This window comes from Juglans regia, chromosome 8 (assembly GCF_001411555.2).
Source record: "Juglans regia cultivar Chandler chromosome 8, Walnut 2.0, whole genome shotgun sequence".
NCBI lineage: Eukaryota > Viridiplantae > Streptophyta > Magnoliopsida > Fagales > Juglandaceae > Juglans > Juglans regia.
The window spans coordinates 399,169-422,293 of record NC_049908.1 but is presented as its reverse complement, the minus strand read 5'-3'; the positions used below and the strand labels follow the sequence as shown (position 1 = coordinate 422,293).

Here is a 23,125-nt window from a genome sequence, read left to right as displayed (position 1 = left end):
AAAGAGTAATCCATCCATTTACCAACTAGTACACTTCGACTACAACTACTGCCGCCCGCGCGCCCAATCTAAAAATTAGATAGATGAATGAAGCTGGTCGGAGGAACTGAAACGATTACCAAACAAGATTCCGCATAACATTCGTCTAACAAAATTCACCTCCAAAAATAAAATTAAACAGAAAGAAAATAATAATAATAATTCAACCTCACCAAATCTTTCTTCGATGCTCCTAGAGAAGGAGAAAGAGACAGACACACAATCGATCTTCCATTAATTGGATGACAGAGACCGCATACCTAGAAGTATCAGTAAAGCCATGATAGCAAAGAAACTCGTAAGCATTCCACCCAGCAGGGCCTTATCGACTACACTCCACTCACCAATGCTTCCTTGGGTCCACTCTTGCTTTCTCTTGGATCCCGACGCAATTTCTCCCTCCACTCTTTTGTTGGCGTGGTTCTTCCGCTTTCTTAATAACCATCCGATCAAGTATCGGTTGTTTAGATCTTCTGGAAACATGGAATTCCTTGAAGCAGCACTTTCTTCCTCTAAATTAGTCTGTCCTAAACAGCTTTCGGGTCCGCAACAAGCACAGGGTTCCGGTTCTCTTGTACACTCATAACTTTCACAAGCGTTAGAGCAAGGAGAAAATATATCCTCACCACTATCCTTTCTCGACGCTGATTTATGATTTTTGTGGTTGATAGTCTCCATCACCTCTCCAAAAACTGACCACCTTCCCACAGATGTTATCTTCACAATAGCTGAAACTCCCAGCATACTTTCTGGAGCAACCACTAGCACCTGCACGTATCCCTTGGTATGGCCAACCTTGGCAATGAAGGAACATTCGGTCAGAAAAAATAAACACCAAGCAGTACACTGAAAATTTATATTTTATATGTAAAAAATGCTCCTACCGTGTGTTTTTTCACTCGCGCCCCCGGGTGGGGAGTGGAAGTTTTTATAAAAAAAAAAAAATTGAGTGCAAGGTTTTATTAATCTTCATGAAGTTGATGCAACTTGAGGGAAGAATCCCTTGCAAGAAAAAAACATAAATGAAAACAAATAGCAACATGTCATCCAAAAAACCATTATCAGGTTTTGTTGCACTGGAAAAGTAAACTGAAACTAGGCTCTCAACCCCACGGGAATTCAAAATGCATGTAGAAAAAATTATTTTTACCCTTGCACAGTCTTACCAAGTGAATTCCATCTGCTGCAACTTCAGTTATCCATATTCTTTCTATTCTGCCCTCCATTCCATTATATGGTGTGAAGGCTTCAAAAACAGAAGTCAACTCACGACTTCGTTTCTTCACTACAGCACTTGGAACCTTTTTCATCCTTGCTGCAGGCGTCCCTAAATTTGGAATAAAGATGAAATACAGAAAATGGTCGGAAGATATTTTGCTAACTACTTTAAGTTCCACATTCTTCACTTTCCAAAAAGTGGGAGTAAGATACTAAAACGCATTGAGATGTGTATTTACAGCCAAATTATGCTGGTCATGACCCTTCATAAATTAAAATGTTCTGTCTACTGCCAAACAACATATCTTTTCCAATCCAGAGGCATGGGGAGCTTTTTGCCAATATAACTTTGCTAGAATATAAAGAAGCTAGAAAATCGCAATGGAAAGTTCTGTACAATGTCATGAAGAGGATACCCGGTCGAGGATAAAACTGAGATATATGAACTTGAGGGAAGTTGTACTTCTTAATAAGACTGACAGTTTGAGCAAAATCTTCATTCGTTTCACCTGAAAAAAGAAGCCCAAGAAATGAATATTATTCTAAAGAATTCCAGAATGATAACGTAGCATAAAATTTCACCATTAGCCAAATGCTATTATATCAAACCCACAAGCAATTTATCATTTGGAGCACACTAAACATTTGATGTATTCTACTTCAGCACTAACCATGTAAATTAATAACATAAATTAACCAACCAAAGTGAAAAAAATACATAAAAGAACTAACCAGGAAATCCACATATGATATCGGTTGCTATCTGCATCCCAGGCACAAGCTCAATCAAGGTATCAACCACAGTCCTAAACTCGCTCTCGGTATATTCCCGATTCATTGCCTGAGAAAATATAAGAGGAAAGTAATTATTTGGATATGAAACCAACACATAATAATTATTTGTATAAGAAACCAACACATAATGGAACTCTAGGCATCAACAATTTATGAGCTCGTTATGTCCCATGTACTTGGCTTCGCCTATTTTTAATAAAATTCCTATTTACTAATGAAAAAAAACAATTTACAAGCTTGTGCTTATAACATGCAATTTTTTAAAGGAAAAAAGTATAAAGAATAGAAAAGATCTCAACAATAATAAATGGTGTCAATTTTCTTATAGAAAGAAACAGTTGTGTTAGGACTCACACTTAAGACAGCATCACTCCCAGATTGAACTGGTACATGTAGAAATGAGTATACACATGGGTGACACAAAACCTCTGCTATCTCTTTCAAGTGCTCGAGAATAAAAGGAGGATTTGTCATCCCAATCCGAAGCATCGTGCTTGCATCAGGAGGAAGCTCAGAAACAATAGAATTTAACAAAGTTGGAAGATTGACCCCAATGTCACGACCTAGATAGCATCAGGAGACCATAGTTATTGTACAATACAATATAAGCAATGCCTTAATTTTCCTTTTAATTTTGGCGTAATTTTCTGCCTCAGGTCTAATCAAGTTTCTTCAGCAGTTTGCCCACACTTTATGATGTTAAATACGAAATTAGACAAAAAGAACATTTTGAATGCGGCATTTGCATTTTAGTTCTTTTTAACCTGGAGCACTTTACCATGAAAAAAAGATGAAACTCACGTATCTACTTCCCTTTGATTAATACAAAAACTACAACAAAAAGCACTGGTGTCATTTTCATGAAAAGACTCCACAGAAACAGGACTTCATATTATTGGCAAATGCTTTTACACAGTAACACAGGAAACATGATGGAAAGATCACTATTATTACCATAGGCTCCAGTATCTTCACTGCTCAACCATATCTCCTTCACTCCATCAGCTATAACAGATTTTACACGCCCGACCTGCAAAGTTAAAATTGTGATAAAATAGAAACCTAATTCAAGCAAATAATAAATACCGATGGCATGATACTTACAAGACTATCAATCGTGTAGCTCCCTAAATGACCACGAGCATGCTTTGTCTTGCAATAAGTACAAGCACCTAAACAACCAACATTAATTGGAAGAATCTCAACAAACTTGTTCCTTCTCACCTGTTAGACACAGTTGAGTTAATGCTCCATCTTCCTAAGCTAATTCGACGTAAACGTGGAAACAGATCCAAAAGTTTTTTTTTTTTTTTTCCCTTCAAATGAACTGAAAGAAAATCCAACAATGTGATAAAAGTGGCTCCAAAAGAAAATTCTTGAAACATGGTAATTTTGCAATACAGCAACAGGGGAATCTACAATTTGCACCTTCGGGAGGTCAAGTGCTGGCAATGTCTTGCGATTCAATAGCCGCACCTCATGACCTTTCAAGGTCTCTTCCACAACTTCAACCACTCGGTCAATTTGCTGGACTCCGACTATACTGACCCCTTCGAGCTCTTTCAAGTCTCGACTTCCTTGAGGCACACACCCTGCCACCACTAGGGGCTTTTTTGCAATTTTGCATTTTGCTATTAGAGTGTCCATGGCAGACTGACTTGGGGATTTCACTGTGCATCTGCATCAGTTGATAGAATCTCACAAGAAAATCATTTCATTCAAATATACCTATTTTAATGTATGTATAATGCTAGAATTTTTTACGTTTTGGTAGCTTAGATAATTATTGGGTTACACTTGAAGTGATGTTGCTACAATACAGTTACAAGCCCAGTCAAATCAGAATTAGGTAAGTAGTGTATCTATGCTAGACTTTCAAAAAATAACCAAGGTTGGTTTTTGAGGAAATTGAGTTTTTAGCTAAAACTACTGTGGTGACCTTTCCGGCATTATAATCTGTATCTGAACATTAGAATGGGATTTATGGCATGAAAAGTGTAGTCATGAGCTCTTTTGGCATTATGATCCTTTTGGCTAAAACTACCTGGTGAAATTCAAGAATGTCTCATTTTTGCATTGTTATGCTTAACCAGCTCATGTAACTGCATACTAGTACAGTTGTCAAACTCACCCATTATCCTATTCTCACTTTTCAGATGATATCGAAGAGTGTGTCAAGAGAAGGGATTGGAAGGCATGTGGACGGGATTAGATGAGAGAAGTAGCTGAAGACCTCATTTTGACTGGGATTTTAGTTTATTATTTTCTAGTTCTTCTTGCTAATGAATGTTTAGATAGTAGAATGAGGGAGAGAGTTCCTGGTATTCTTTGTAAGCTTGACATGGAAAAGGCGTATGATTATGTGAATTGGGAATTCCTCTTTTATTTGCTTGGGAGATGTGGCTTTGAGGAGAGGTGGTGTTTGTGGATTAGGCATTGTGTCTCTACTACTCGGTTTTCGGTGTTGGTTAATGGAGACTCTGTTGGTTTTTTCCATAGCTCTCATGGCTTGAGACAGGGCTTTGTCCCCTTTTCTTTTTGTTATTATCATGAAGGCATTTCGTCGGATGGTGAAGGCCGCCATTGGTGGGGATTTCTTTCATATTTTTCGGTGGAAAATGCTAATAATGATTTTTCTGTGATGCTAATCGTGGCCAGATTCAACCTTTAAGGCCATTGCTATTACGTTTTGAAGTTGTTTCGGGTCTTAAGGTGAATGTTGGAAATTCCGAGATGGTACTGGTGGGGGTGGTGCGCACCAGTAATAGCTTGGTGTGTTTTTGGGCTGTAAAGTTGCTTCCTTGCCAATGAATAAAGGCCTTGGGCTTGAGGGTATGCTCCTCCTAGGTCTAAGGTTCAAATCCCCTTGGGTGCAAATAATCTCTAAGTGCGATCGGACTCGGGGATTTTTCCCTTGAATTACCCGAGGTGCACTCGCGGGAAACTCCTTGTCAAGGACTTGTGCACCTCCGGGATTAGTCGGGACGTTGTTCTTGGACACTCGGTACCAATAAAAAATATATCTATATATATTTGAGCCTTTCGTTGGGGGCGCCTTTTAAGGCTAAAGCTATTTGGGATGAGGTTGTTGAGAAAATTGAAACAACGTTGACTGGATGGAAACAGTTGTATTTATTAAAAAGGGGTAGAATTACCTTAATCAAGAGCACCCTTTCCAATCTCCCCACTTACTTTCTTCTTTATTTCCTTTGCCCGCAGGGGTGACTAACCGGATTGAGAGGATATTTTATGCTTTCTTGTGGGGTGGAATGGGAGAGGAAGTTAAGTTCCATATGGTTAGTTGGAATAAAGTTTGCTCTCCCATCTCTAATGGAGGTTTGGGGGTTTTTAATTTGAGGATTTTTAATAAAGCCTTATTGGGGAAATTATGGAGATATCAATCGGAAGGAGAGTCGCTTTAGATGGAGGTTATTGATCGTAAATATGGAAGTGCTTGGGGGTGTTGGTGTTCTAATGATGTAAGGGGGTGTATGGTGTGGGTCTATGGAAATTCATTAGAAAGGGCTGTGAGAGTTTTGCAAGCCATGTTAGTTATGCAGTTGGAGAGGGTTCTGGGATCTGATTTTTGTTTGATATTTGGTGTGGTGAACGCACTCTCAATAGGGTGTTTCCCACCGGCCATCTTTCATCTAGTTTCTGATCGGCATGCCTCTGTTTCGTATATGTTAGTCCATTCTAATGGTTCTTTACAATGGGATGTTTATTTTACAAGAGCTGTGCATGACTGGGAACTTGATGAAGTTTCAGCTTTCTTTCAGTTTTTTATACTCTTTGAGGCTTGGCAGCAATGTTGGGGATAGGCTGTTGTGGAGGTCCAAGGGGAGCAATAAGTTTACAGTTCGATCGTCTTATAAGCTGTTGACATCTCAAAACTGTTTTTCTTTTCCTTGGAAGTGTATTTGGAGGTCTCATGTGGCTTCCAAAATAGCTTTTTTCGTATGGATTGCTTTTCTTGGAAAAATTTTGACGACGGACAATTTGAGGAAGTGCGGTTTCATTGTTATAGACTAGTGTTACATGTGCAAGAAGCATGGAGAATCAATGGATCATTTACTTTTGCATTGTGAGGTGGTAGGGCACTATGAGATGGGATTTGTTATAAAACCGATTTGGCTTGGGTGATGTCTTTGAGAGTGGTAGACCTTGCTAATTGGAACAGTCTTCACGGTTGTTCTCAGGTGACTACAGTTTGGAAGATGGTCCCTTTGTGTATCATGTGATGTATTTGGATGGAAAGGAATGATCGGTGCTTTAATGGTAAGGAGCGCACTTTGGAGGAACTACGGCATGTTTTTGTGCACACCTTGCTGCTTTGGTTTTCCACTTTAGTGCTTAGTGGAGCTAACGCTCATGATTTTCAGTTGTCATATTCTGATTCTTAGAATGTATTCAAGTGTTTCTTTTGTATACTCCTTGTATACATGGACTTAGCCTCTTTTATTCGTATTAATAAAACTGTCTTTCTTGGTTATAAAAAAGAAAAAAGAAATATTATGATATTTTTTATGGATAAAATAAATTTTATTAATAGAATAGGAAATAGGCATTGCCCACGTACACAATTTTTTTATGAATAAATTATGATACAATTTAAAACTATTAATTTGAGGTATTTGCTTTGTTTTTTGTTAAGTTTGAAACTTAACCTTTAGAAAAAGATTTGTAAAGGGAAAAAGGCACCTCCTAACCCCTCAAGATACAAGGCAAGACAACTAGTCTTAAGAGAATCACAAGTTCAAATAAAAGCACTTATGTATAAGGAGGAAGAAAATTATGCTCACGTGTTTATTAGCCACAGGTCTGCTTCCTGAGGATTGTCACTTAACGAGTAGCCAAAAGCTGAAAGCTGACCAGCCATGTATTCACTGTCGCTCTGAAACAATGCAAAAATGGGACGAAAACATTTAAATAGAGTGAAAAAGAATTCCACTCTAACAACCATTGATGAATAAAATAAATGCAGGTGATACTAGCTTCAATCTTATTAAAACAAGACAGGACTGCAGATTAACTGAGAATTTCTAACCTCTTCCAACTCCAGTTGGCACTTTTTCTACAATTAGCGTTAGAATTTACACAAGGGAAGCAAACATGATAATGATCCCTTTTGACGATCAAAGTGACAGGTTTTGCGCCAACTATTCTCCTACATTTTCCTCTGTCATCCATTTTTCTTTCTTTCGTTCAACTTGTTTCCAAGACCACATAAAGCCATCAAATTTGTTTCTTAAAGGTTTTTAAAAATACCCAATTCTACAATCATGCAATATTTATTCCAATAACCAATGAAGCCAAAATTTCCTAAACAATTTGCATCAAGCTCCTTTCTAGTGAGAGGAAATATTCCTCCTATTCTCAGCTAGCAAAACAGTTCTCTCTCAAATTTAAGGATTGTTCACCATAATTATCTGCAACAACATTCTCTCCGCCCCATTGAAGGTCCTAAATTATGAACTCAACCGAATGCGTCCACTAAAAGATGAATTGTGAGACCTTTTGAGAAATATAGTAAATTACCATCTTCAAAAAAAGAAAAAAGAAAAAGAAATGAAGAAATGAAGGGGGGAAAAACTTGCCTGGTTGTGTGAGCACCCAAAGGTCTTAATATATATCGTCTGCAGAGAGAAAGAAGCTTATAATTGAAAGGAAGAGAGAGAGAGAGAGAGAGAGAGAGAGAGAGAGAGAGAGAGACCTGAGTGCCAGGGATTTTGGGAGAGGGAGAGTCTTGGGTTTGATAGAACTTATCGCTCCTCTTCTTCTTGAGATTCACTCCAACGCTGCTTAAAGGCAAGCGAAACCCAGGAGGAGCACCAGCTCCCACTACCAAATCCTCTATGTCGTCCATGAGAGAGTGAGAGAGAGAGAGAGAAGAGGGGATGCCACAGTTAATTGTGTAATTGACAAATTGTATGCTAAAACAGTTGTCGAGCATGGGCTCCTTTTAAGCCAATAGAGGGTTTGCAAAATCCAACCATGACCCTAATTTTCAATTTTTTATTTTTTATTTTTTGAAAAAAAAACAGCTATTATGTATATTTAAAATGGCTTTATAACATAATAATACCAATTGTAATGTCTTATGCATTATGTAAAACTAGAATTTAACCAACGGAAGGAATAAGATGTTTTTTTTCAACTAATCTAGAAATTTCTGTCCCTCATTTTTTTTTGTTTTGGGAGTGTTTTATTAGAGAATTTTGGAAGAGATGAATCATAACTTCTTTAGCAACAAAAAGATTTCACAAAAATAAGTTAACAAATTGACGTAGTTTGATGTGATACGTTAAATTGTAAAACTATCTTTTTAAAATAAATCTAACGTATTATATAAAAACATGTCAGTTTGTGTTTATTTTTATGGAATTTTTTGTAATTATAGTATTTTTCTTTTAGAATTCATTAGAAATGTACCGCACTCACTCAAACTGAGTAATTTATCAAAATTATTGTAACAATTATTCCCCCTTCCACATAATAAACATCTCATATTGATTTATTTGGCGGATCTCATTTGTCATTTCTTTTATTCTTTATATCCACCCTTTTTTTTTTTGAGAAAACTGTACTCATTCTCATTCAGTTGTAATAAAAGAGTCAATTACATGCCATATCTTCCATTACAGCAGAATAAATAACATTTGGTCCCTCTTCCATCCGTATTTGCTCTCCATCCATCTGTAATGCCTTCCTTGATAGAGTATGAGCTGCACTGTTTCCTTCCCTATATGTGAACAAGGCTTGCCAGTTTGATCTATAAATGAAAAGATATGCTTGATATCTTCCAATAGCTCCCCAGATAATGACCATTCCTGCTCGCAATCTGTATTAGCAATCACGGTATTATTCCTCGGCACTCATTGCTTCTATCTTTGCAATTGTCAATGAAGATGGCACCTTATTACCCCATGCTTACACAATTTTATTTTTCGGATTTTCAACTGGCGAAGGAAATAAGAATAAAGGGGAGTTAATAGCATTTTGCTCTCAACGGCTTGGCCATGTAAATAAAAAGAAATTTGGCATCCTTGATTGGGAGCATAGAGCGAGTAACCGTGTTCATGCACCATCCTGATTAAGGTCAAATACAAAGTATCCTTTTTTTGGAAAAACTTTTGCATTGTAAATTATTATTATGTTTACAATCGACAGGCATAATTACAGAATGAATACAATATAATTGAGGATACAATCGAAAACATGTGAATACAATAACTTCGGTTATCAGAGAAATAATTGCAAGACCTCATGCTCTTCTCAGATTCTTTACACCTTCTCTTCTCCTACACAGGATAATTCTCAGATTCTTTGCACCTTCTCTTCCCCAATTATCCACCTTGTCAACCAGTTCAGGTCTTCAGTAAAGGATTTACATGAAGAAGGGATGATTCCAAGATCAGCACCAATTTGATCGTACTCCTTGAGAGCTGCTCGCATCTCTGCTTCAACAGCATCATCTACAATGTCAACTGTGCCCATGCATAGGGCATCAGCATAGTGCTTCTCCCTCTCACTATCATTTTCAAAAGGTTCCATAGCAGGGCCCTGCAGGTTCCCAAATATATGATAAATTTATGCCGATCAAATGAATTGTACCACAACACACGAATGTGAGACTAGTCCCATGATATCCAACAAAGCATACAAGACTTAAACCAGTAACATTTTTTGATTCCGTTTTATCAACTGTTGGTCAGATGGCGGAGGTTGTATAATTGTAATGAAGAAACATAAATATAAGTCGGGATATATATATATATATATATATATATAGGACATAGATTTACGTTGTTTGGCACCTTGTCTATGCCTACAAGGGTCAGGGCAGGGTAAATCAACTCTGAAAATAAACAAATTATAATGGAGCTTTCAAGTTCTCTTTGTTACAAAATGAAGAGGAAGAAGAAGAAATAGGAATGAAGATTAGGTAGAAAAAGGTCTCATGTCTACACCCCTTTTAACATACTATGCGTCTCCCTAAATCAAGTGGTAAAGGCGGCTTGGGGGTATGCTCCCCCCCAAGTTTAAGGCTCAAATCCACTTGAATGCAAACAATCTCTAGGGGTCATCTGACTAGGAGATTTTTCCCTTGAATTACCCGAGGCGCACTTGCTGGAAACTCATTGCTGAAGGCCTATACAACCCCGAGATTAGCCAAAATGCTGTTCCCGGACACCCGGTTCCAATAAAAATAAAAAAGATACTAAGCGTCTCCCTTGCTTGTGATGATTGTTCTGTTTTTACTAGTTTATGTGCCATATCTCTTCAGTTGGTGTGGCAACTAGCAAGGTTCAGGTCTCGATTGTAAGCTATCAGGGCCTGAAGATTATAAAGTCCATTGTCCAAAGCAACAGGCACTACGCCACTACCAGATCCATGCCCTACCAATTGCTCAGCCAACTGGAGAGAGATGACACACCAATTTAAAAAGAAAAGAAAAACAATCATCACAAGCAAGAGAGAAGCTTGGTATAGAAAAAAGGCTGTAGACTTGAGGGGTGCCTCCCATGGGACTTTTTTCTCCTTCATCTTCATTCTCACTACTTCATCTCTCTTCATCATGTAATAAAGAGGATTTGGAAGCTCCGTTGTAATATGTATATTTTCATAGTGGATTTACCCCTACAGACCCCTGTGGCTGTAGGTCATAACACAGAACCACATAAATTTTGGTCCCAATAATTTTTCCCTACGTATATTTATTTTTCTTCATTCCAATTATGCAACCTCCGCCTCTGCCATCTCTAAACTATCCGACCACTATTGATTGCCCAGCCCAAAAATAGGCATCTACAACTTAGGCCTCATTTGGATAGTGAAATGAGATGAGATGATATATGGATAGTAGTGAAATGATTTTGAGTTAAGATGTTTTATAGAGTTTTGGAAAAGAGAAAGAAAAGGTTGAATAAAAATATTATGAAGTTAAAATATTGTTATAATATTATTTTTACTTTGGGATTTGAAAAAATTGAATTGTTTTTTGTGTTTTGTTTGGAAGTTTGGGAAAGTTGTAATGATTAGATAATGATTAGATGAAAAAGTTAAAAATTTGAAATTAAAAAGTGTTTGTGTTTATGGTATTTAGATATTGAGATGAGATAAAATGAGATGGGATAGGAGGCTCTAGCTATCCAAACCAGGCCTTGATCAATTTGATCAGCCTTTCCATAAAAGGATCATTTCATCACAACTCGCAAGTACTTAACTAGTTCGTCTATATATTGGTTTTTAGACACCTCAACTTTAACAATAGGTACCAAAAATGTCTCTTAAGACTTCAGTGTAAACATCTTGTTTACTGGTAAATGCTTTTAAGCAGGAAGAAGATATCAACTTAAACAAAGCCAACACCAGTGAAAATTCAGCTTTCAAGAAAATCCCAGTCAAACCATCTATAAAGCCCTATAAACTCCTGGAAAAAAAAAAAAAAAAGCACAAGGAGGCATCTCTCACAGTAATGTGTAAAATAAATCTTGAAAACCAAGCTCTGAGATTTATAAACTGCAGGAGCCATCTCTCACCATATTGTAAATGGTCTCAATACTTTTAAGAGAATGACAGCCAAATAATAAAATTATCCGAAAGTTCTAAATATTGTTACCTGACAGAATGCAGCATAATGCTTGTATATCTCACTGTTCTCATCTTGATCACCAAGCAGTGTACCACCATACCAACCGTTATCTTCATCAACTGGCGTCATTGCAAGGTACCTTGAAATCAAAGAACAACAAATAAATTCATTAACCATGAACTTGTCAAAGCGCACACAATAGAGATAAACAATAACTACTTTTTTATAACAGTAACCACTTCTAACATGCTGTTACCGAATAAAATTGACAGGCAAAAACAATATATAAATATTCTAAAACATTCGTTCAATATTCATCTGCTATTCAAAAGTCTTCTGTGTGGGGCACCCGAGTGGGGTACCTGAGTTGAAGTTTCTTAATTTCTTTACCACAAAGTCTGCAAATAGAACATACCTCTGGTCATGTTGAAGAGATGCTTGAAATGACAGAATAAGTAAAGAGGTCTCTGTTATGTAAAACAAAAGATTTTTAGATATATACCCCTGGAAGATATCCTCTTCATTGCTATCGCTAGCAGAAGAAAGCCAGTTTAGGTCACATAAACCATCAACTCTTCTGTCATCCTGAGATCCTCCATTTGCAATTTCCTGTGAAGCACCTTTGGGAGCAGAGCCACTTTCTTCATACTTTCTCTGGCCAAAAAGCCAATTTGGGCTTTTGAGCTGTATTTCACTGGACAAAAATTAATATGATTCAATAACGATGCTTCAACTGCCAATGATATAGACCCTCTCTTTGTATCACAACAACCACACAACCCATTGTGATGTAAAAACTTTCAACCCAAAGAATAAAAATCCCAAACCATTACATATTTACCACACACACATCCGCAATTAACTTTAAGTGGTCTATACACAAAAACTGGAAGCAGAAAGATATGAAGATAAGGAAATTCCTTCCACTTGTCCTCATAACATAAATTCGAAGTGTTTAATAAAAACGAAAGGAGCAACATAGTCAGCATAAAATCAAGGGGGCAAACAAAGTCTAATTAAGAAAAAAAGAAAAAAAGGACAGAGATGTACAACCTTTTTGAGTAATACAAACAGTCAATGACATGAAGCAACACAAATTGCACACAAACAAAATAAATAATTCTTACGTAATAAAAAACTGCAGTAACAGTTGCAAGTATTAGACTTTTGCAGATCAAACACACCAGCAGAATCACATAACTGAATAATCAACAGCAGATGAGAGAGAGAGATAGAGATGCATAAGCAAATAACTGGGAGTTGGATTATCACGGAAGGTAAACATAGGATACAAATCATCAAAAGGGAATGGTTAAGGAAAGGAAATAATTACGCTGCATCAGGTGCCACACTGGAATTTCCTGTACCAGCACCTTGTCTTTGTTCCGGTTCCCTACAGAGTCTTACATTCCTTATTGAACTACACGTCCTCTCTATCAATTTATCAAATGACGTCAACTTTCTCCGTGAGAAGTCTTCCCTACATGCTGGAATAGGGGCAAAAGTAACTCCAGCTCCCCCAACAGGCCTGGCATCAGATTGCGAACTGCAAAATTAAAAAGTACACATCAAACAAAAAGTAAAATAAACAGAGACTAAAGAGAAAGGTAAACAAGAGTTACAAGATTTGGAGGGTGTAGAAGTAGAGAACACCCGCAAAAGCCTTGTCATCTTAGAACTAGAAAGGGTGTAGAAGTAGAGAACACCCGCAAAAGCCTTGTCATCTTAGAACTAGAAAGGGTGATCCTAACGGAGGAGATTTATTGGAGGCAAAAGTCAAGGGCATTGTGGTGGACTGAGGGTGCGTAATGTAAGGGTCTTCAATAAAACACTTTTGGGAAAATGGTTGTGGAGGTATCATAGGGAAGGAGAGGGCTTATGAAGAGAAGTGATAGAGTTTAAGTATGGAAGCATTTAGGGAGATTGGTGCTCTAGTGAAGTTAAGGGGGCACATGGTGCGGGATTATGGAAAAACATAAGAGCCGGATGGGAAAGATTCTCTTAATTTTTCAGATTTACAATTGGAAGAGGCAACAATGTTTACTTTTGGCACGATGTGTGGTGTGGTGACACGGCCCTTAAGCAAGTGTTTTCTATGCTTTACCAAATTGCTTGTGATAAAGAGGTTGTTGCGTCTGATTTATTGGTACTCTCCAACGGTGTTGTCCATTGGAATGTGAGATTTTCAAGAGCGGCTCAAGATTGGGAGTTGGACATGTTTACTGGTTTCTTTGATTCGTTATATGCTAATTGGCAATGAGATGAGGGATAGGCTGATGTGGGATCCGAGTGGAAATAAAAAATTCTCAGTCTGATCTTTCTATAAGGCTCTCTTGGGATTTTCTAATGATCATAGCTATCTTTGGAAGGCTATGGAAATGCAAAATACCTTCTAAGATTGCCTTCTTCATTTGGACTGCATCTCTTGGGTGGATTCTCACCTCGGATAATCAGAGAAAACGTGGTCTCATTATTTCAAATCGGTGCTTTATGTGCAAGAGTGATGGGGAATCAGTTGATCATCTTTTATTACATTGTGAAGTGGTTCGGTGTTTATGGAATGAGATCTTTAATAGGATAGGGGTGGCGTGGGTCATGCCTGGAAGAGTTAGGGATATTATGTGCTGCTTGAGAGGTATTGGGGGAAATGCCCACATCGCTGCTGTGTGGAGAATGATCCCTCACTGCATTATGTGGTGCTTGTGGCTGGAACGAAACAAGAGGTGCTTTAAAGACATGGAGCATTCAATGGATGAGCTGACACGATTTTTTTACAATACATTATTTTCTTGGGCTTTGGCCATTATTTGTAATACGGACAACCTTCAAGATTTGCTTGTAACTCTCACTAGAGCTTAGATGTAATTAGACATATTCATTGGATACTACTAGTGTACTTGGGCGATGCCTTTTATATCAATAAAATTTTACTTTTACCTAAAAAAAAAAAAATAAAGAGTACCCTCTCAAACCTTCCCACATATTTCTCATCATTATGTCCTCTCCCAGCTAGTGTTGCCTTACGGATTGAGAAACTCCAACGAGATTTTCTGTGGAGTGGACTTTTTTTTTTTTTTTTTATAAGTAAAACACCTTTTATTAACAAAAGAATGGAAAAAATGCCAGTTACAAAAAGTCCTATGCCCTAGCTAAGTAGGCGCATTAGAAGTAAGGAAATCATGTAGGTCCATGCCCTCAAAGTCCACAGCAATAGCCCAAGTACAGAGAATTCTAAAAAATAAAACTTTTAGCTCATCCACCGATCTCTCCTTGTCCTCGAACGTCCGCTCGTTTCGCTCCTGCCACAAACACCACATAATGCATATAGGAATTATCTTCCAAACCGCTTTGATCTGCTGCATCCCTCTGATGTTGTGTTAGACCCCCACGTCGAGTTGCCTCTAGGGAAGCCGCACATGCCCTAGTCATGGTGGGGGAAGACACCTTGGCTAGCCCTCAACCATGCCTTGGCTCGTGGGAGACCACCCACGGGGCGCCCAGCATGCGGGCTAGCAAGGTTAGTGGGCGACTGCCCAAGCGCGCAGCACAGTCCGCACACGCACCTCAGCCTGCGCGCACAGCCATGCGCGCGGCACAGCCCGCACGCGCAACTCAACCCGCGCGCGTAGCCATGCGCGCGGCACAGCCCATGCGCCTGGCATGGGGCGTAGCAGCGCGCCGCACGCCCACGCACATTCCAGTGCGCAGGCCCACGCGCACGCTAATGGGCCACAAGGCCATGCGCACACCCTTGTGCCGCACGGCCAGCCCAGACAGACTAGCCAGGCCAGCCAGAGCGCGCGCGCACGCACAGATCACCAGCATGCCGCACGCCAGCACCTGCCCAAGCCCACCATCCTGCCGCACGCTAGCGAGGTTAGTGGCATGCCACCAGGAATGCCATCCAGCGCACGGCTCCAGCCCGTGCCTTGCAGAGCAGGCCAGTGGCATACCCACCAGGCATGCCATCCAGCGCATGGCTCCAGCCCATCCCTTGCAGCCAACGCCTAGGCCACCAGCCTAGGCCATGCCACACACCACCATGGCTGACCATCAGCAAGCCATGCCGCACCACTTGACCATGGACCAGCCCGAGACCACCATGCACCACCTTAGCCCATCATGGGCCATGCATGCCACGGCTAGACTTGGTCCATGGCCACTATCATATTGTTTTCTTTATTTATTTATTTTATTGAAAGGACCTATTGGGGGTTTCCAAGTTGTTTTTCTTATAAATAGAACCTTATGCAATTGCTTTAGGATCTTTTGGCAAAACTCTTAGTGAGAGAATATTTGTTTGAGAGATCATTTTTCGGTACCTTTGCACTTGGGCAATTTGGGTACAATTCGTGAATCCCAAATTGATTTATCAATATATGAGGTTTATTCATTTCTTGTGCAATTCGTGAATCAAGATTTGATTGTGTTTGTTTGTTCATTTGTTTATTCAAGTGCAATAGTGTTCTACACTTTGTCCTTGAAAGTTCATCATTGTTCTTGAGGTTCTTCACTATTGTTGCTCTTCCAATCCTTTTTGCCCTAGATTTCGACCAACATAGGTGTTAGTCAACTTTCCATAAGTTGATTGACTCTCTCTTGTTGCCCTAGCCGAACATCATCTCTTGTCAAGCCAAGTCCAATTCGGCAAACACTTGCCATATTGAGACTTGCCTAGCCGCCCACTCTTCTTACCAAAATTAGTGTTCCTACATTTTAGGAACCCTAATTGACCACACCCTTACCATAGCCGGCCATATACATTTACCATTTGAGTTCCAAGAAATTAGGAAACTTTCCTAATTTCACTCAACTACCCAATTCGGCTAACCCTAGCCGCCCAACACATCATCCACATTCCAAACCCTAGCCGTCCATCTCACTTTCCCAAACCCTAAACACTAGTTCCAAGTGGCGCCAACCCTAGCTCTACACTAGTGCCGTGCGCCCCTACCATCATCCTAACCATACACTTCCTTGACCAAATCTCATCATCCCAACACTCATACTAGCCTAAACACTTAACCTCACCATCTCCTATTGGCCATTTTGACCATCATTGAACGTGGACCAAGCAAGAGAGGAACAAGGTCTCGGTCACTTCAAGACTACCATTGGCTTGGCGAACCAAGTGTTTGGGGACTAGACCGAGGTCCCTAACATGTTGGTCCAACACGCCATCGTTGCCACCACGGTCTTCGGCATAACCCACGCTAGATCTAGTCTACTAAATACCTCGTTCTAGAGTTCCCTTACTAACTCGCAATGTAGAAGAAGATGATCCACCGACTCACCCCCTCTTCTACACATGCAGCACCAATCTGCAATGATTTCCCTCCTTTTCCTCAGGTTGTCGGTAGTGAAAATCTTTTCCAATGAAGTTGTCCACACAAACAAAGAGGCTTTAGGGGGTGCCTTGTGCCTCCAGAGCCTTTTCTAAGGAAGCTAACTATCAAGCTCTTGTGTTAGAGCCTTATAAAAGGAGCAGACAGAAAAGATGCCTTTCCTTGTAGGTATCCACCACATACCATCTTCATGTTGCATGTTCAGTCGTATGGAGTATATTAGGCTATAAAAATCTACAAAACTGCTCGTTTCCCAATCCTGTGCCGCCCTATGAAAGTTAATATTCCAATGAATCCGCCCTCCCGAGATCCCCATAACTTCTGCCACTGTGATATCTTTGACACTTGCAATCTGGAAAAGTGAAGGAAATAGCTCTGGTAGGGCACTACCACCACACCAAACATCTCTCCAAAATCTAATCTTGTTTCCTACGCCCACCTGACGTCTAGAATGTCGATTAAAGACCCCCCACCCTTTTCTTATATGTTTCCACAGGCCCACTCCATAAGCCCCCTTAGCTTCTCTAGTACACCATCCCCCCTATAAACCACCATATTTATGTTCAATCATCATTTTCCACAAGGCCTCTGGTTCCTTGCTAAATCTCCACAACCATTTGCCAAGTAACGCCCAATTAAACATCCTCAAATTTCTTATACCCAAGCCACCATTAAAGATAGGACGACACACCGTCTCCCACTTAACTAGATAGGAAGACACACTGTCTCTTTGTAACTTCTCGATACGGGCCACCACTCCTGCCGGTATAGGGAAAAGAAACAAAAAATAGGTTGGTAGATTAAAGAGTGTACTCTTTGATCTGTGGAGTGGACTTGTTGACAAGTTTAAGCCATTTAGTTGGTTGGGACAAGTTCTGCTCTCCAATGAGGGGTGGCGAGTTGGGAGTTTGCAATTTGAGGGTCTTCAATAAGGCTCTCATTGGGAAATGGTTGTGGATATATAAATATGAGAGAGAAGTATTATGGAAAGTGGTAACTGATACTAAGTACGGGAGTATGAGGGGGGGTTGGTGCTCTAATGAAGTTAGGGGGCATATGGAGTGGAGTTATGAAAAGATATCCGGAAAGGTTGGAGGTTTTTCTCTAGCCACACTAGGCTATGTATAGGGGATGGTAATAGAATCAGTTTTTGGCATGATGTTTATATCTCTATTTTCATAATTGCACGGGAACAAGATGCTTTGGTGGCTGAATTGAGGGAAATTACTTTTTTATAATTAATAAAATTTATTGATCCTCAAAATTAGGCATAGCCCAAGTACACAAGTAGTATACAAGAGATAAATACCAAATTACAACCTACAGACAAAAAAGAAGCATACAAGTCATTAAAACTATCCCCCTGAATGTTCTCTATTTTCAAAACATCTTCTACTCCTTTCATTCCATATACACCACATAAGACATAGAGGCACCATCTTCCAAACATTCGCTATTTGGCGATTTCCTTGTATTCCACTCCAAGAAGCCAAAAGATTCACCACCCTCTTAGGCATCACCCAAGCAATGTTCAGTCTTATAAAAATTTCATCCCATAGAGCTTTTGCCACATCACTAATGGCTGACTTGAGGGAAATTGCTAATGGCTCACAATAGTGGAATGTGAGTTTCATTAAGGAGGCACGCAATTGGGAGGTTGATGTCCTTGTTGAATTCTTTAACTTGTTATACACCATTGGAACTGATGATACAGTGGTGGATAAGTTGGTTCGTCTCCTTCTAGTAAAGGAAAGTTTTTGTATGCTCTTTCTATGGGTTCTCACTACTCAAGCTAGTAATCACTTTCCTTGGAAGGCATTTGGAGGAGTAAAGCACCTCTTGAGGCTGTTTTCTTTTCTTTTTTTTTTGGGACCGCATCCTTAGGGAAGGTTCTGACCATTGACAACCTAAGGAAACGTGGGTTTATCCTTATTGATTGGTGTTGTATGTGCAAAAATAGTAGCGAAATAGTGGACCATTTACTTCTACATTGTGAGTTTGGAAAGGCCTCGTGGAATGACTTTTTCAGCAAAATGGGATTAGCATGGGTTATGCCGGGAAGGGTGGTTGACCTATTAGCTAGTTGGAGAGGGATCAAAGGGATACCACATATTGCAGCTGTGTGAAAGATGGCTCCCATTTGTCTACTTTGGTGCATTTGAAGTGAAAGGAATGACCGAAATTTTGAGGATCAAGAGTGTTCCTTGGAAGAGTTTGAGCTTTTTCTAGAAGGCTTTATTTATGTGGGCCACTGTTATAGACTTTAATGGTCTCAAATTTCATGATTTCCTTGTACCCGTTTCTAGTTCCTAACTAGGTGTAATCATATGTATTCTTCATGTGTACTTGGCCTATGCCTATTTCAATATCAATAACATATCTTCTAACTTGTCAAAAAAAAAGTTAAACAAAAATAAGAAGCTTAAGATCAATGAAGAATGCAAGAAAAAAAATGATATGCCGAGAAAGTGTAGCAAGCAAAATAAGAAAGACAATCTAAGATGTACAGTGCAATCAAGTGTAACATGTGGGTGCACCTGTGGGTGTGGGTGCACTTGAGGAAAAGGGAATTTACCACTTAACCGGGAAAAGGTCATCTCCAATCCCAGATACATGGAGATAGTAATCCGAATCTAGCTCCCAAAGAGCAGGTTTTCCTTCCCTTGGTTGGAAGTAACCCAAAATTCTGCCAAACCCATCAAAAGATGACAGTTTGAGATGATTTTGTTAGGAGAACAAAAAGGAACACAACACAAAATAAAACAAAGATGAACTAGGAAATTAAAAACAAATACCAGCATCGGCAAAACTAAAGAAGTCCAGTACCCAAAGATAGAAGTTGTTAGCAAAGTCAAAAGCTAAAGAATGGCAATTCAGGATTTCAGAAATATCATCCATTTCAATTTGGAAAAAAGAAAGAAAAGAGCATTCCAAAAATAAAAAAGGAACTATAATAGGGAGGATTAAGTACAAATTGATAGCATCTTGCTTTTCACCATCAGTGTAAGTATTGCTGTAGTATCGCTTGATAGACTTCAAAAACTCTCTTGATTGGGTGGTAGCTTTCCACTTTCCTTGCCTCTCTGTAAACACCTGATGATCATAATAAAGCATTGACAAGCAGATGTTGTATGTCCTCAATTAACTAAAATGAACAAAAATATGTACTTTTTTCTACTAAGGAGGTGATATAACTTACTGTATTGTGAGCTTCAGACCCACCATACTGCTGAGCAAGAGCATCCCCCATACTTTGATACATATCCATTAGAGCTGAAGCAATGGTACTATCAGGGTCCACTTTAGGCATGTCTGTTAAACCCATTGCATGGAGTTGGCGCCCTAAAGCTGCAAGGCCATAAGCATACTGGGCAACATTTGTACGATCCAAGCAGTCAATGCAGTTAGTGCGCAGAACTCCACTTTGAAAACAGGGTGCTTCACCACCAGAGTAATCTTTTCCATTTTGTTGGATAAAATCAGTTTCTCTGTCTCGACTAGCTAAAGAATTTAGATTTTCATTACAGCTTCCAATCCTAGGCAGATCCCCTGAATTAGCTCTCAGATCTCTAAGTGAAGTATCCCTGTGAAATGAAAAATGAACTATATAAAGAGAACGACAACTGAATCCTAAACCAAGGTAATTAAACAATATATCATCGCACTTTATGCTTAGAAAAACCAGATCAAAGTATTCATCATGCACAAAACAATCACATCTCATGAGAATCACACACTAATCGATATGATGGTATACATGAGTAATACTTTTGTTTATAAGTTGTATATGAAAGTAATACTAGTTACCAATACCTATATCCAAGAAAATAGTTGTATCTCCAGTGTCCTTTTAACTTTTCTTTTTATAAATAATAAGAGATTTTATTAATACAAGTAAATAGGCAAAGCCCAAGTACACATGAAGTATACAAGGAGAAACACCGTCCTTTTAACTTTTATTAACAAATTTATTTATATCATAAAAGATAGCGAGGGAAGTTCGGTTGTGAAAGTAGTGCTATTACAATGCTATTCAGGAGATTTTATTAATGCAAGTAAATAGGCATAGCCCAAGTACACAAGAAGTAAACAAGCAGAAACACTGTCCTTTTAACTTTTGTTAACAAATTTATTTATATCATAAAAAATAGTGAGGGAAGTTTGGTTGCCAAAGTAGTGCTATTACAATGCTATTTAGCATTGTCTTACATGGACTCTTTTGAAGAGAACTAATCACTCCCTTATGATGCAAGGTCTTTTAGTGAGATCATTGATTAGATGTCTGCTGCAGGCAAGCCCCTTTCACTTCTCCCACTTCTTTTCTAAAGTTTCATGACTGAAAGTTTGGGTAATAAACAAGAGGAATTCTATAACTATTCTCGCTTCATATTAAGCACAGAAAATTCCCACTCCTTCCTCAAAACTTAGATATTAAAACAATACATCAGTGCCACAATTGAGCAAATATGATAGTTGGCAGAACCTCATTCTAATTGTGTTGTAAAAGTAATTCAAGTACCTTAAACAAGAGATGTTCCATTTCAGGAATCTAGCTTTAGTCATATTTTGTATGTCTTTTTTTTTTAAAAGTAAAATAGCATTTTATTAATAGAAGTAAATAGGCATAGCCCAAGTACACAGGAGGTATACAAACAGCATACACCTAGTTACAGAAAAAGGAGCTAGAAAAGAGATACAAGAAAGTCATTGAAGCAAGCTCCATTAAGTAACAAGAGGATGCCCAGGAATAAAGTATGGAAGAAGAAATTCCTAAGCTCATCCTGAGAACACTCCTTATTTTGTATGTCTTAAACCTTACATTCTAAGATCAGCTCATTTGCACAAATGTGCCTTAGAAAAGTAATTGTAAATGGAACATTTATATATATCCAATTCATTTTCACAACCTTTTTTTTTATAAGTAAATCTTTTTCATAACCCAACTAAGATAGAAGGCCAGCCAGGGTTTTGCCATCAAAAGAATACCATAAATTCTTAAGTGGATAAACAAGTTTAGGAAGAAACGCATGCCTTCCTGTGCTTGTTCGACTAATTTTGTTAGCCCTCTTAACACTGGTAGGTTTACCGCTGAAGTAGAAGCCAGTTAGATCAAGTGCTTCACTTGCTACAGCACCTAAAACTGCCAAAACATTGGCAGATTTGCTTTGGAACAGCAGAAATACAGATTGGTTATCAGAAAGTTAAAAAATTATACAAAATTAAAAATAAGAAAGAGACAGAAAATGAAAAAAGCAACTTACCTCTTTGCAAACTTGTGAAAATCCCAGTGAATAAATTTAAGATGGTTTTCTTCAGAAAGAATCTGGTTCAGATACCCAACCGCATTTGCAAACTCACGCCTAAGCATCATTTCTCTAGGCCTTTTTTCAACAGTCTGCACTTTAACATATAAATGAGTTCTAGGAATATAGAAGTTAAAATAAATATTGCACACATGAGAAAATAAAAGGCTAAGAGCATGTTTTTCAATGTTTTGTATATGTGCATTATGAGGATAAAATTCACAAATTTGTGAGATATTAAAAATTTCCTGGGTAAGTAATTCAAGATTTTATCAAAAAATGCAAGGGCATAGCCTCCCCAATACATAGGTAGTGTACAAGAGGAACAGCTAGCTAGAAATGGAAAAAGAGAAAATAAAATCACAAAAACTTAGCTCACTACAATCTATTGAAGCTACCTAAAGGAAATTTTAAGCTCCTCCAACATCCGCTCGCGATTAAAAAAAAAGGTCTCATTTATTTCCCTCCAAATACACCATGCTGGACAAATAGAGACCAACTTCCGCACTGCTGCAATTCGTGAGCTGCCATATAACCCTCTCCAATTGGCAAAGAGATCTCTTGTTTTTTCATCGGTAAACAAGTTTTTATTGATCGAAAGAGTAAACAAGAGCCCAAGTACGGGACATATACAAGAGCAATGCCTAAGCATGCCAGTTTAGTGATACAAGGTCTTCATGAAAATCAATTACAATCAACCAGTAAAGTACTAAAAAATAAGTTTCTAAGCTCATCCATTGACTGCTCTTGATCTTCAAAATTTCTTTCATTCCTCTCCCTCCAAATGCACCACCATAGGCATATTGGAACCACCTTCCATATTGATGCAA

General features: G+C 38.7%; 2 protein-coding genes across 5 annotated transcripts in view; both read right to left on the bottom strand.

The window, feature by feature from the left end:
• Positions 1-80: 80 nt before the first annotated feature.
• Positions 81-7,981, bottom strand: LOC109000976 (threonylcarbamoyladenosine tRNA methylthiotransferase). The gene is made up of 11 exons (XM_018978066.2): positions 7,766-7,981; positions 7,650-7,688; positions 6,855-6,946; positions 3,481-3,730; positions 3,157-3,276; positions 3,007-3,082; positions 2,407-2,615; positions 1,990-2,098; positions 1,674-1,766; positions 1,206-1,366; positions 81-834 (listed from the first exon to the last, which is right to left on the bottom strand). Exons 1-11 carry the CDS (start codon positions 7,916-7,918, stop codon positions 274-276), a joined length of 1,863 nt encoding a protein of 620 aa, XP_018833611.2. The 5' UTR covers positions 7,919-7,981; the 3' UTR covers positions 81-273.
• A 1,133-nt stretch (positions 7,982-9,114) lies between these two features.
• LOC109000974 (phosphatidylinositol-3-phosphatase SAC1) overlaps positions 9,115-23,125 on the bottom strand; it is a 32,725-nt gene continuing 18,714 nt past the window's right edge. For 2 of the 4 annotated variants that reach the window (XM_018978063.2, XM_018978064.2), the window contains 9 exons: positions 22,254-22,387; positions 22,024-22,155; positions 20,192-20,576; positions 19,964-20,085; positions 19,568-19,678; positions 12,981-13,193; positions 12,150-12,341; positions 11,675-11,786; positions 9,115-9,615 (listed from right to left, as the gene is read on the bottom strand). In XM_018978063.2, the coding sequence (XP_018833608.1) occupies positions 9,370-9,615; positions 11,675-11,786; positions 12,150-12,341; positions 12,981-13,193; positions 19,568-19,678; positions 19,964-20,085; positions 20,192-20,576; positions 22,024-22,155; positions 22,254-22,387 (1,647 nt within the window). In that variant the 3' untranslated portion in view covers positions 9,115-9,369. The remainder of the gene's footprint in view (positions 9,616-11,674; positions 11,787-12,149; positions 12,342-12,980; positions 13,194-19,567; positions 19,679-19,963; positions 20,086-20,191; positions 20,577-22,023; positions 22,156-22,253; positions 22,388-23,125) is intronic. The other 2 variants (XM_035693459.1, XM_035693460.1) reach the window with 1 other exon arrangement.

Coding starts and splice junctions, on each gene's coding strand:
- LOC109000976 (XM_018978066.2), bottom strand. CDS start 7,918: ATGGACGACATAGAGGATTTGGTAGTGGGAGCTGGTGCTCCTCCTGGG. Junction 7,689..7,765: donor CCAAAATCCCTGGCACTCAG/GTCTCTCTCTCT, acceptor TTCTCTCTGCAG/ACGATATATATTAAGACCTT. Junction 2,616..3,006: donor TGAAGATACTGGAGCCTATG/GTAATAATAGTG, acceptor GATGCTATCTAG/GTCGTGACATTGGGGTCAAT.